Source organism: Polistes fuscatus, unplaced genomic scaffold, assembly GCF_010416935.1.
Source record: "Polistes fuscatus isolate 324 unplaced genomic scaffold, CU_Pfus_HIC Scaffold2, whole genome shotgun sequence".
Taxonomy (NCBI): Eukaryota; Metazoa; Arthropoda; class Insecta; order Hymenoptera; family Vespidae; genus Polistes; species Polistes fuscatus.
In genome coordinates, this window is record NW_025113096.1 from 14,396,788 (window position 1) to 14,410,889 (window position 14,102).

Consider the following 14,102-nt stretch of genomic DNA (forward strand, 5'->3'; position numbering starts at 1 on the left):
TTATCAATCTTTTGTGGTCATATTTCTCACAAATATACATTCATATAAAGGTAACACACTAGTTGAAATTATCTTTCATCAGTACAATAGTTACATTGATTCGAAAAATTTGTTTATTTACAAGAATATTATTACATCTTTGTTATTGGACATTTTTGAAAGAATTAAATGAAAACCAGAAAAAGTTTTTGGAGTTTTACGATCGTATTAAATTAATGTCAATTTTTTAATGAGTAGATCAATTTCAATATCACATATTAAAATGATTTTATAAATTGAGTAGAAGAAAGAATAAATTATTCCCCCTTTAATGTTGTTTGAATCAGTGAAAAAGAGTTAAAATAAGATAAAAAGAAATTAGTTCAGTATAGTATTCGCTCGCCAGTAGGATAACTGGGTATTCAAAAATCAAATTGATGGAGTAGATTCTGAAAGTACTATCAATATTGATGTTCGACTGACCGAATGAATTACGGCAAGTTGTAGTTTCAGAAGTAAACTAGAAGATCTAACACTTAATCTTTATTTTTGCTTTAAATTTTCACATATCTTAGATATCTGTTGAAAATAGTACGATTTTTACTATTTAGTAATTTAATATTGAGTTGCCCGGAAAATTTATGCCGATTTTAGTTTCCATTTTTATATTCTATTTATACATTACATTTATATAATACAAATTGATTAACAAAAAATATATTTACCCATTAACAAATTAATACGAACTTTACGGGAATTAAATATTATTCTATACAATATATAAGAAATATTTATATAGATATTTTATGTATTCTGTGATTTTTATTTTTCCTGATAATTACAACAATGGATTGAGTATAAAGATGGAGAAAATGTGTGTGTGTTAATTTATATTATATTAATTATTTTTATTTATTTCGAATACTCATTGTTAGTATTTACATCTATACTATTTACCAATATAATAGTATAGAATAATACATTAATAAACTATAAATTACTTATATAAATAATAACACACACACACACATTGAAATAGTATTACATGATATTAATTTTGTAACTAATAAATGGAACAGTCTATTCGTTTCACATGTAATAATTGATCAATTATTTAATAGAATTTATGATTAATATAGAAATTACAGGAATAATAATGGATAGAAAGTTAGTATATTTTGTAAAATCATGGCAAAACTTTATGATGAAGATGCAAATGATGAATGAACTTTTTGGACCGAGTCCAAATCTGAGGATAAGTTTGCACATTGGAAATGATGGAAGTGGTCTCAATAGTTAGGTAATCGTTTCGTCAACGTTTCCAAACGTTGTTCAAACGTTCAAAAGTAAAGTAGAACAAGTGGAAAAATGTAAGTGAATAAATTTTTGTTGTGTTGCATGGATCTGGACGGCTTAACATCACTTACAATTAGCATTTGTGTGTATTCGTGTAAAGGTGTTCAAAATTAGAAAAAGAGAAGTTTATCGTATTTAACTTAAAGCTTACATGACGTTTACTTGATACCATTACTCTTTTGAATGCAAGCTCAAAGGTATCGTTTCATATGAAAATATCCCTTTTCATTTTCTTTCTTTTTTTCTTTTTGTTTTTTTTCTGGTAATTTTTCAAGAAAGGAAAAAGAAAGAAAAGTAATTTGTATTCAAATAGCTTAACATACTTAGCGTCTCCGTTTGAAGCTTAGAAAAAGTTTATTAGATTTAAATCTTAACTTAACATGAAATTTATTTAAGTTTGCTGTCTTTACGATATTAACTCTAAGATATTATTTGTTAAAATATTTTCTATATTTCTTTCTTTTCTTTTTTATTAGAATTAATTTTAATGAAGTTTATGAGAAACGAAATAATTGGATTTGATAAGTTCAACAACTTCCCCATCCTTGCATCTTATTCGAACCAAAATGTATTCCAGAAAAGTTATCATTGTGCGAAATAATTTGACAAGTTAAGAAAAAGATGCCGCATTGCGGGATTATGTCTTCCCGAGCCTACCCTCTTTCAACCCCCTCCTCTTCCTCCTCCTCCTCCTCCTCTCCATTTCTCTTTTCCTTTTTTCCCGAGTAGTTCTCTTCAAGTAAAATTGTAGACTCCGAGCGATATCGTTGAGAAAGTTTCTTTTTCATTTCTCTACGTTATTATGAAAGCATCCTCACTTCGTGCAAATACTTCATCTCCAATTCTTCATCCTTCATTCTCCATTTATTCCAATTTAATGAATCTACTTTTCGAAGATAATATCTATAAAGGAGGGAAGGAAAAAGTGTGGTAAGGTTAGGGGTAGAGATACAAATAATAAAAAAAAAAATTAAAAAAAAAGGATCGCGTAACACATGGTTCAGTTCATCTAATGTAAGATAATTTAGAAACGTACCATACGTTGATGTTGATTTACGTTGGAATATTGGTGAGATACGTGAAAGAAAATGAAATAGCCGCCACAGAGAAAGAAAACACGAAAGCTTTTTTTCTCATGTTCATGAGAACCATTAATCATTAGACGACTCGAGTTTGCTTTGAAAGATGCCCTGCAAGCCTGTGAGTGCTCATAGATGGGATTACGTAACTATTTTCTTTCTCTCTCTCTCTCTCTCTCTCTCTCTCTCTCTCTTTTTTTTCTCTTTGTCGACGAAAAATATCTGCCAATGGTAGGATGACGCGCAGACTTTGCAAGTATTTCAATCGGTAACTCGAAGCTCTCTTTTATTTTGCACCGATTTTCTTCGAGTGCTATCACTATTGATTAATAGGCCATCCTTGAGCTAGTAATTTCTTTATTTTTCTTTTTCTTCTCTCTCTCTCTCTCTCTCTCTCTCTTACTTTTTTTTCTGTACAAAAAAATATTCATTATTAGAAATTCATTAATTAGGACTTACTATTTAAAGTAGTATTAAGTCTAAATTGTTTCGTAGACAAAAAACTCGTTATGAAAAAAATGGCTATATTTGGTGTCATCGTTTCATTTTATGCGACACAATTTAGGTAGACACTTTTCTAAAAGAGATCACCATAGCTAACTGGTTAATTAGGATTTAAATATTGTTCTAACACTTATTAAAATTATATCAAATGGAAATAATTTAGTTTGTTTTAAATTTATAAAAGACACGTTACCAATTAGGATTCAATTAACATATAACGTAAACTTTCTAAAGTAATATTGCATCTAAATTGTATCACAATCATTTTACATTTATACAAAATCCGAGAGAGAGAGAGAAAAGTTCAAATATTTTTGATTGTTTTTAATCCCTCCTCCCCCTCTCTCTCACTTTCTCTCTCTCTCTCTCACACACACACACACACGATAGAAGAAGCATTGGCCCAAAATGAAATATTGTCAAAGAGCTGAAAATGAATTCGCTAGGATTACACCGGATCCATGTATATTTAACGAAAGATTTACCATAAAGACAAGCTGATATCTGTCAGAAACGATGAATGAGAGCTTTAACATTCTATATCAAATGCATTTTATGAAATTCGTATATCGATATGAGTATTTGCAATTAGTATACTTTTAATTGGTATAACTATAGTATATAATATAAAAATACAAATAAAAAATATAATACATATTACAATATGATATATACGAGGTAATTACAAATAATCCATAGGGGTTGCGTCAGGGTTTCTCTCGTTCTCTTTTGTTCCATACGTCATTCAGTATTTTATTGATAAAATACATCTCTTAAACCTCGATGAATCATTTATAATTAACCTTTACGTTAATATACATACTAGGGTTGGTTGAAAATTTTTGAGACTACGTCGAAAGATAAAAATAAGTAATCGAAATAAAGTATTGTTTTTATGTTATGTTCAAGATTATTCAATCTAACCAGGTATGTGTATGTCGTTTATACACCGTCTTATACACCATTTTACATATTTATCGTAATATTATAAAAATCAATTAGAAATCAATTAGAAAATCAAATAAACGAGCTTCGAAATATACTTTTTTTTTTAAATGCAAATTAACGGGAAAAAATAGATTGAAATGATAAAAATGTTGGTAAAATTGTGAATTAGAATTATTTTAAGATGTATTGTTGAATATGTAGAAACACAATGACAAAGCTAAGATACTGTTTGAAATGCTCGGGATGAAAACTCGGGATGAAGCTTATCTTGATTAAAGACAAAGAACTCTCAAATCAGAATGGTTGACTTACGTCTTTCAATTAGCAACACTGTTAGTTATTCTCTTAGTCACTTTAACGGAGCTAATAACTCTTTATCGGAAGTAACGAGATCTGATGAGGTGCAATCAGGCAAATAATAAGCGATATTACCGAAGCGTTTCATTGTCCAAGGTATATAAGTTACATATGTAGGTATGTAACAGCTACCAACAGCCAATGTCGTTTAACCGACGATATGTCTGAGGTAGTTGGAATAATGGCGAACCGATATCGTAAAACGCTACATTGTCGTTATCATCGACTATCGAGTATATATGCTGCAGTACTGTGTCCCATACTCCTTCTATGACAATGTATATTTATGTGTTGGTTTACATACACATGCTCATGATTATATGTCCCACAACTATGATTTTAAAATTGAAAATAAAAACAAATTATTTGTGTTTCATAATTGGTAACTAAAGTTTATATTCATTGAATTTATATTAATATATTATACTGTAAAATAATATATATTTATTATTTTTATTGTTATTATTATTGTTATTAAATATGACACTTACATATTATACTGTATTATAGAAAATATTATATTTTTTATTACTACTTGCACTATACTATACTATTGTATTATTTTCATTATTATATAACATGAAAAATAAACAAATCTTTATAATGTCAAATCATCCTGAAAGTTTCTTGCTTTTTCTTAGTAATTTTTTTACGTGCATACTATTTTCTATTTAATATAATTTTACTGAATAATATAGATCAATTTTACTATATTACCATTTTACTATACCGTATGTTACTTAAAGCTTTATAGTTTTTCACGCTGTGTTAGGATCATTGTCAGAATTTTTCAACCCTGTTTCGTGTTAAGCTCAAAACTTTTCAGCTTTCCTCGTGTTAGGCACGAAACTTTTCAATTTATCGTCGTTTATTAAGTTTAGAAGTTCAGAACTTTTTTCAGCCTAACCATGTTCTTCTATAATTTGTTTTTTTTTTTGGTTTTCTTTTTAATTAAACTGTACAAAATTTATTCTTCCATCTAACATGAAACGAACTAGTATATAAAAATGCATATGAAATTTTTCCCTTGGTTTTCTTGGAAACGTTGAATTTTGTATCTTACTGCTTGCACAGTGTATTATCCTGATAGACCTCTACAATTAATCGTGTAGAATTTAAAAAGAATCGGTATCCCGTCAACTTTAAATGTTACAAAACTTTCATAATTTTATTTTTTACACATTTTACAAGTAGAAATATGGTACAATAACCTGTGCACAAGTACGTGCAGTCTGTTCAGTCGATATCAAAAATGTTACAATTTTTCGTTTGTGTTTTGGCAGGGAGAAAACGCTGAATTCACCTCAAAAATTCCAGCTGTAACTAACAATAAGTAACGAAATTACACCTCAATAAAAATCAAATTAGAAATGATTTTTAATTTATTTTCGGAAAAACGAGAAATGACCTATAAAACATTAAACACATTTCAAAAGTAAGTTTTCGTAAACGAGTCGTAAGAACGTTATCCTTAGGGTATTAGTTTCGCAATCTTATCAGGCATTATTTAAGGATGTCGAGAAAGGGGAAACCACTGAGAGACGGTATCATTTTCAGATTCTTTCAACTATATCAAGCTTCCAGAAGCCGAGAAATCGTTTACTACAGTTCTGCAGTAATCGTCGCCGTTATTCTGATTTATGCGAGCGAACGATCCTGTACGCTCGTTTTCCAACTACTTTCTAGAAAAAGAGAGTTTTTTTTGTTGTTCTGGGAAAACATGAACGAGGATGAGAATGAGAAAAGCAATAAAAATAAATAGAAGAAAGAAAGAAAAAAAAGAAAGAAAGAACCGAAAGAGGAAAACGTGGCCTCGGACTTTTAAGGAAGATTTGAATCCTACATTCAATAAGACGAGACGACTTTAATTTAAACTACCCCAAAACTCAATTTTAAGCTACGCCTTCTCATCTCCTACGTTTTCAAACTTGAATCCGACTTCCTTCGTTCACGAACATAAATCGAGATTTATAAATTTCGCAAAATAAATATAAAATGAATTAAATTAAAAAAATAATAATAAAAGAAAAAACCACAATGTCAAAAATTATTTATCCTTACACTGTGGACTAATAAGTTCTTAGATAATTTTTAAACATTTCCGTACTATTTTTCGAAACTTGTTATAATTATTATTAAAAACAAAGAAAAAAAAGAAATTTAAAAACTTTTGACTTATCCTATACTTATATAATTCTGTATTATTTTCTTTGAATTTATTTTGTATATTGAAATAGAACGTATGTGCGAGGGAATAAGTTTTATTGGAAAAATACTTTTTACCCAAGGTATTCTCTCAAAGTTATAAAAACATAAAAATATGCAATAGTTGGGATACGTCTTGGGGTATCATTCTTGTAGACGTAACTCGTGAGATTGTAGGTTAATAGTTTCAGTTAATACGAGTAAAGATCCATTCGATACAATGTAACAACTTTGTAACGGGGTACTTCGAGTATTATCTCGAAAGAAAAAGGAAAAGAAAAAGAAAAGTGGGTTTCTTTCTTTGTCCTTTTTGTACGAAGAAAAATGTGACGGATAAAAAGGAGTAAATAAATATTACTGCAAACAAAGATAGATTTGGTTTTTATTACTCTTATTCATCATCCAAAAATAATTATCGTCTTTTATAAAAAAATAATCAAAAAAAAAAGAAAGTAAATCATTTCAACGGTTCTTACATTTATTGTGTTCGATCCTGTAACTTGTGAACTGACGTTGAATCAATCGTAATTTTCAATACATAAATACCGTATGTCATTAACACGTTCACTATAATTATACATGATGAGTACTTAAGCCGATCTTCAAAGCGTGGATTAATTAATGTTGGGGTGGCACCGTTTATGTCACATATTAACAGATTCATTTGATTATACTAATTCGAATATGAGTATTATATCCCTTAAATATTAATAATACTATATCTGACAGATTTATGATAAAGACTCAAGCGACTAATGTAGTCGATTACAATCTTTAAACAAAAATTCATGAATTATCTTGTTTCGGGCACGTTAGTATCAAATTCACTTAATTATATTAATAAGAAAGAGTATGATAAATATTAACTATTGATATCCTATCTCTAACATATTTCTAATACAAAATTATTCATTAAAAATCCAATTGAAAACAAAATAGAATAGATGAGAAAGCGTTATGTGGAAAATATAATTACTTTTGATTAGATAAAATTCTTGTAGTAAAAGTTAGGCAATAGTAAGAGTCAATTGGCAAAAGGATAGTCAAATTAGACGAGCACCTCTTTCAGTTTTACTCGTAGAATGAATCGTATAAACTTTCTCACGGAAGTTACCAAATATATGTGCAACTTCCTAAAGAGTTATGACTTTAAAACTTCTTGACTCTCTCTCTCTCTCTCTTTCTCTCTCTTTCTCTCTCTTTCTTTCTCTAACTATTTCTCTATCTCTCTACTCTTCTCTGTAAGGTCGTTGAAACTTACTCATTTCTCTTTGGGAATAGATCGTTCGTTCGACGAGTTGCAAGGCAATGTCGTCGCAACTTTTCAAGTGATATTTCTTGCACTTTTATATTCTCCTTTTTTCTTGTTTCACTTTTCTATCTTCTTATTCTTGTTTTTATTCTTATTCTTCTTGTACTGAATTTTTATTTTAGCTTTCTTTTTAACAAGGGATGACAATTTATTTTTATTTATTTTTTGTCTTTTTCTTATGAAAAAAAAAAAAAAGAAAGAAATAAGAAGACCATTATCTATAATGATTTTTATATCTATTTTTCTTCGATAAATATGCTGCCAGGCGTAAAATCGAATTTTCTAGCTTCCGAAATTATACCACCGACCGGGATAAGAGGATTTCTATATAATTCGAAACCCCCTTAAAATATGCACCCCCTGAAGTTTTTATCCTAGCTTGCGACCTAAGATTTTGAGACATAAATTCGATAAAGAAAATATCGGTACTTTTTTATGAAACGAATCTGCCTAGTGTCTGTCAACTTTAGAATTGGAATAAATGAATGGATTTGAAAAAAATGGTTCAAGATCAATAGTAATTAAGTAAGTATATTTACTTAAACATTTTTTTGTCTTATTCTACGAAAATGAAAATTAATATATCAAAGAAATATATTATTTTCGAATGCAATTCAATCGACAATTTTAATTTTATATACATTGTTAAATTGGAGAATATGTGTTTGTATGTGTATGTGAGAAAGAGACAGAGATAGGATATAAAGAAGGTATCTCTTAAGATCCAAATAGTGCCAATTACCGAGATTCTCATTCGTGCCTTAACATTCCTGCTTTCCCTCGAAAACCGTAGTTTCAGCCCTTTGATATCACAAGATGCGATCTTGGCTAGCGAACCGCAAACATCCACTTGTAATACGAACGAGTTGAGCTCTTTATATGTATGTATATGTCGTATATACATTGTGAAGAAGGAAGAAACGACTACTAGAAACGTTACCCTCCTGTTTCGAATCTCAAGCAACGTTTACTTAATCAAGCTTTTCGAGTAGTCAGAGAGACAAGGAGAGCAAATAAAGGATCGACCATTTTCAAAACTATGTGTATATGATGTGTTACACCGATCGAAATTTATGTACGTATATATATTATTGCACAGTATTCAAGTGTTTGGATTTTTAATTTGAAACACTTTGTGAAAAAGAAATAGGATTTAGGTACGTAAAGTAAAATTCATTTCCTTCGTTCTAATATTTAATTTTGAAATGAAGAAAATATATAGCAATGATCGAAGTTTAAAAGTTCTATCAGTTTTAAATGAGAAACGTCATCGGAATCCACCGATAGTTGAATCTTTCGAGTAAGTTTTTGCCAATCGATAGATCCATTAAGGTGAAGGAAAGTCGAAATAGAAATAAGATGACATGCGGAATGTTAAGTAGTATGAACAGGGAATATGGTCAGACAGTTTTAAGTAGTATAAGAAATAGTATCTTTATATGTTCAAACATTTTTAAGTAGTATAAGCATTATGTGGTCAGACATGTTTTGAAAGTTTACAAACCAACTTACAATTTCGTTTCAATTTATCTTCGTACGAACAAAGTTTAGAAGTAGAAATATTTTTCATAAATATTACGAAATACTTTGAAGACATATATATTATATTATGCAATATATCGAATGATAAAAATTGGTATTTTTCATTTGTTCTAATAATTTCTAATCTTATTATTTTTAGTCGACACTAAAACCGTCCGGCACTCTAAATTAAGGAATGGAGGGAACGTGGCAGTGGGAGCAGCGAAAGCACTGCCATATTATTTTGCTTAATCCTTGGTCGCGTGTAAAGACAAATCCAAGACAAGTTGCAGGTAAGATTAAAAATAAAGAATAAAATTTGTTCATATGAGGCTTTGTTTTTGAGAAAAATATAATTAATTGTGAAATCTTGTCAATTACGTGTGCACTTTATTTTACATTTTCGATTTAATTTTTCATGTAGAGTCATCCCTTGCTTGTTTGTACCACCAATTACAGGATACCCTATATATATATTATATTATAAATAATAATAATATATTATATGAACGATTGTCTGGAAGAAAAGCCTATGTTACGTATTACAAACTTGTGACATATGCAACAAGTAAATTTAACATGGGCCTTTCTACCAGACACCATTCATATAGGTTTCCTAGACCAAAGTAAGGTAAGTCTAGACTATAGGATAAAAATATTAAATGCATCCATCGATCGATCGATTTTTTTTTAATTTAAAAGTTGTATGAAAAAAGTAAATTGACGATTGAAACAGTCTGCCGATCTAATGTTCAACTTTATTTTTAATTTGTTTCTATAGAAGGATGATAAAAATAAAGTGTTGCAATACATTTTATTTTTTCTAATAATAATTATCATCGATCGGTCGGTTGATTTAACTTGCATCTTAAATAAAAGATAACTATTACTTACATTGACAGTTAAAAGCGTTTTTAAAATTTAAAATAATCAATATTGTATATTAGTGAAGAAGTCCACTTAATCAGGTTTTTCTTTTTTTAACTCTTTATCCTTTTCTTATTCTTTACGGCATGTGTTTTAATCGGAAAAAAAGAATAGAAACAGTAATGGACTTCTGAAAACATTGCAACTGCTTCTATTTTTTTTTCTTTCTTGTCGTCAATCAAATTCAATCTTTCTAACGCGCAAAACCGGAAAGATTATTACTTGAATCCAATTCCACCTGATCACTTCGATTGGTGCGATAAAAATAATTTGTTTTCGTCGCCGAAAGGAGTCTGTCGTATTCGAAATTGGTTGCGCGCGAATATATTGCAGAAAATGATTAAAAACGAAGAAAAAAAAAAGAAAGAAAGAAAAAAAGAAAAATCCTTTCGAAAATATATCCAAATAAAGTGACTCGCTCTAAAAATTGTTATCAAAAGTATTAGTAGTATATTTAAGATGCATGATAAAAACTATTAGTAGTTTTATTCCATTTCTTTTTTATAACGTGTATAATAAATTGCATTGTTAAAGTTCTATTTTTCCTTTCAAGATGATATATTTTAACGAATACACATTTTAATCCCAACTCTTTGATCAATCATTTGATTCCATTTATATAAATATGATATATATATTTTAATTTAAAAATAATCAAATGAATACTTTTCTACAATGATGTGTTCATCTTTTCTGCAATTTATTTTTTATCCGAAATGATCATATGTTATTAAGTTATCATAAAATCGAATCGTAAGATCTGTATTACAGATAAACGAGAACGACTGCAGAACAATCCTGGTAAGGAAGAAGACAGCAGACCTAAAAAGTGGACCGAAGAGGAACAGGAACTATAGCGTTGGAAAGTGGTTGGAGGGTGCTTCCTTTCTTTTTTTATTTTTCGGCATTGTCTTTTGAAAGAAGAAAAAAAGAGAAAGAGATAGAGAGAGAAAAAGAGGCTCGTTATGGGCCCAAAAGAGCTAAACGTAACTCACTGAGCGATGCAAGTAGTTGGGGCTGGGGCCCTGCTAGTGAGCATGTGGCTCACTAGAGAATGAAGAAACAAAACGTCCGGACCCTATCGTTAATCGTCTCCACATTCACCTACCTCCTCGTCGGCGCTGCAATCTTCGACGTTCTCGAGTCCGAGACGGAGAAACGACGCAAGGAAGCACTGGATGGTAAAAAAGAAAAGAAAAATATCATATCGAGTTTCTAACTATTTGAAGCATGGTAAAATTAACATGTCGACGCATACTTTGTTTTTCTACATCCCCTTCAGAAACACGCTTTTTTTTGTTACCAATGTTTCTTTGGTTGTACAAAAAATTAGATGAAGGAACAATGCAATCAATCCTTTCTACACTCCAAATTAAGATTCATGCAGATCATGTTCACTTTATTGTAAATCAAATTCACCCTTTTACAGGTGAAATATATAATACTCATAATTCACAAAAATTAATTATAAGAAGAAGAAAAGAGTGATCACTTGCGAGATTCTAATTTTTATATTTAATCTGTTTAACAGCCATTGAGAAAATGGTTATACGCAAGTACAATATCAGCGAGGATGATTTTAAAATCATGGAAACCGTGGTTCTGAAAACGGAGCCGCACAAGGCAGGCCAACAATGGAAGTTTGCGGGTGCTTTCTACTATGCAACCACGGTTCTCACCACAATTGGTGATTATTACTATTTTGGAGTACATTCTAATGTTATACTTGAAAGAGTCTTAAACAGGAAAACTTTTAGTCGATGTCATGGCACTATCGTTAAATGAATGTCTGTCTAGCTTTGTGAATCTTTCCCACAAACTTTTTTCTCAGCTTGTTCAAGAACTCGAGTTTGATAGAGGATATAAAAAGCTTTGCATACGAACTTCTTTTACTCTGTGGATATGCGAATGTTCAAAAACTGTCTTTTAAATTGGTAACGCGTTTTATGTGACTTTTACAAATGTTAATAATTGTAACAGATCAATTATAAAGAACTAAAAATATGAAAAAGTAATAAGATCTCTAATACTTAAAACATAAATTAACTTTGGTACTCCCGAACGTTTTTATCTTATTCTTTAAACGATATTATCTTCCTAATAAGCTTGTTATTGAATAGGTTACGGACATTCTACGCCAAATACTATAAGCGGTAAGCTTTTCACGATGTTCTACGGAATCGTGGGAATTCCGTTAGGACTCGTAATGTTCCAAAGCATAGGTGAACGCCTTAACAAGTTCTCATCCGTTGTAATACGGAACGTAAAAATGCTTCTCAATTGTAAGGATGTCCAGGTAAAGATAATTAAGATCTCTCATCTTTGTTTTATTCTACGTGAATAATGAATTAATGGATTAATTGTTTTAGGCTTCAGAAATAAATCTGATCTGCGTTGTGACAACTTTGTCATGTCTGACTATCGCTGGTGGTGCAGCAGCGTTTTCCAGATACGAAGGGTGGTCTTATTTCGATTCCATCTATTATTGCTTCATCACTCTGACAACCATTGGCTTCGGTGATATGGTAGCTTTGCAGAAGGACAATGCTCTGAACAATAAGCCAGAGTACGTAATGTTTGCCTTGATCTTCATTCTCTTCGGGTTGGCGATCGTTGCGGCCTCCCTTAATTTATTGGTCCTGAGATTCGTCACGATGAATACCGAAGACGAGAGACGAGACGAGGCCGAGGCTTTGCAGGTGATAGTTTCATTTTATTCATTATTAATAAATTATAATTAACACGCAAATCCTGTTTATCTTCTTTGTTAAGAAATATTAGAATTTATTGTCAACTGTATATAGGCGGCACAGGACGCAGTACGCTTGGAAGGTGATGTGATAACAGCAAACGGCTCGATACTATCAGGGCGAGTCGGTAATCACGGTGAAACAGTTTCATTTGACGACGAGCCGTCAGTATGTAGTTGTCGCTGTAGCGGCTTTCAAAAGAAACGCCGGAGACCACGTTTCACGGTTCGTCGCTCACCCGGCAAGATTTCTCACCTCTTACCGATGCAGCAATTTCCAGAACCAACTCAAGAAACCGAATTGAGATCACCTCAGCTGACGCCATTGCTACAATTACAAACGTTGCATCAACATCGTGCCAGTATCTGACAACGTTCTTATGTTTCTTCGTTAACTTCCATAGAACTTCAGCCGAGACGAGAGTCCGTCTGATCCACCGTAGAAGTTAACTATTTCGATGTTCGATCAATAATTAAGTCGACGACCGTATCAAGTCCAATATCTTGTTTTCTTTTAGTCGTTGCCGTCAACAGTTCCAATGTCATTTTTAAAAATCTGCACTGTAACGTCAACGGTTCAACTTCAGCTTTTTCATGGATAAAAAAGAAAAGAAAAGATAAGACAAGAGCAAAGAAAAGAAAACAAAACAAACCGAAAATAAACAAATTGTCTGTTCTATCTGCTGTGTATAGCAGCACCTTGTGCTCGAACGTCAAAGAAACAACGTCGGTGGAGTGTGAAACAATAACGTACAGTCTAGCGGCTCTTCCTTTCGTTTTCTACTCGGTCAAACGATATTCAATAAAGATATGTCATTTCACTCGAATTAATACGTTAAATCATTTATTTCATTTTACATCCGATAAAATAAATTCATTTCTTATCAAAAATTATTCTAATACACGTATATATGTACATACTTATGCGTGTCACAAGTTATCACGGTAAATATCTGATATTTTATTTAAATTAACAAGTCAATGAACAAGATAATTGTGAAGAAGTAAAGTATAAAATAGAAAGAAATAGAAATTCAATCGTTCGAGTTTCTCTGATTATAAAGCTCAGGCGTGTTATATATGTAACACACATGGTAAAGATAGGTGTTCCACATGCGGAGCAATTTTCTTGCCTTTCATCGAGAAGTAGTATCTATTTAAATAT

General features: G+C 30.8%; 1 protein-coding gene across 2 annotated transcripts in view; it reads left to right on the top strand.

Annotated features, from left to right (window-relative positions):
• LOC122517040 (two pore potassium channel protein sup-9) overlaps positions 1 to 13,764 on the top strand; it is a 61,219-nt gene extending 47,455 nt beyond the window's left edge. Inside the window, exons 3-8 of one of the 2 annotated variants that reach the window (XM_043635338.1) lie at positions 9,422 to 9,554; positions 10,947 to 11,369; positions 11,720 to 11,875; positions 12,309 to 12,484; positions 12,558 to 12,887; positions 12,993 to 13,764. In XM_043635338.1, coding sequence (XP_043491273.1) covers positions 11,243 to 11,369; positions 11,720 to 11,875; positions 12,309 to 12,484; positions 12,558 to 12,887; positions 12,993 to 13,307 — 1,104 coding nt within the window. In that variant the 5' untranslated portion in view covers positions 9,422 to 9,554; positions 10,947 to 11,242 and the 3' untranslated portion in view covers positions 13,308 to 13,764. The remainder of the gene's footprint in view (positions 1 to 9,421; positions 9,555 to 10,946; positions 11,370 to 11,719; positions 11,876 to 12,308; positions 12,485 to 12,557; positions 12,888 to 12,992) is intronic. The other variant, XM_043635337.1, reaches the window with a different exon arrangement.
• Positions 13,765 to 14,102: the final 338 nt, after the last annotated feature.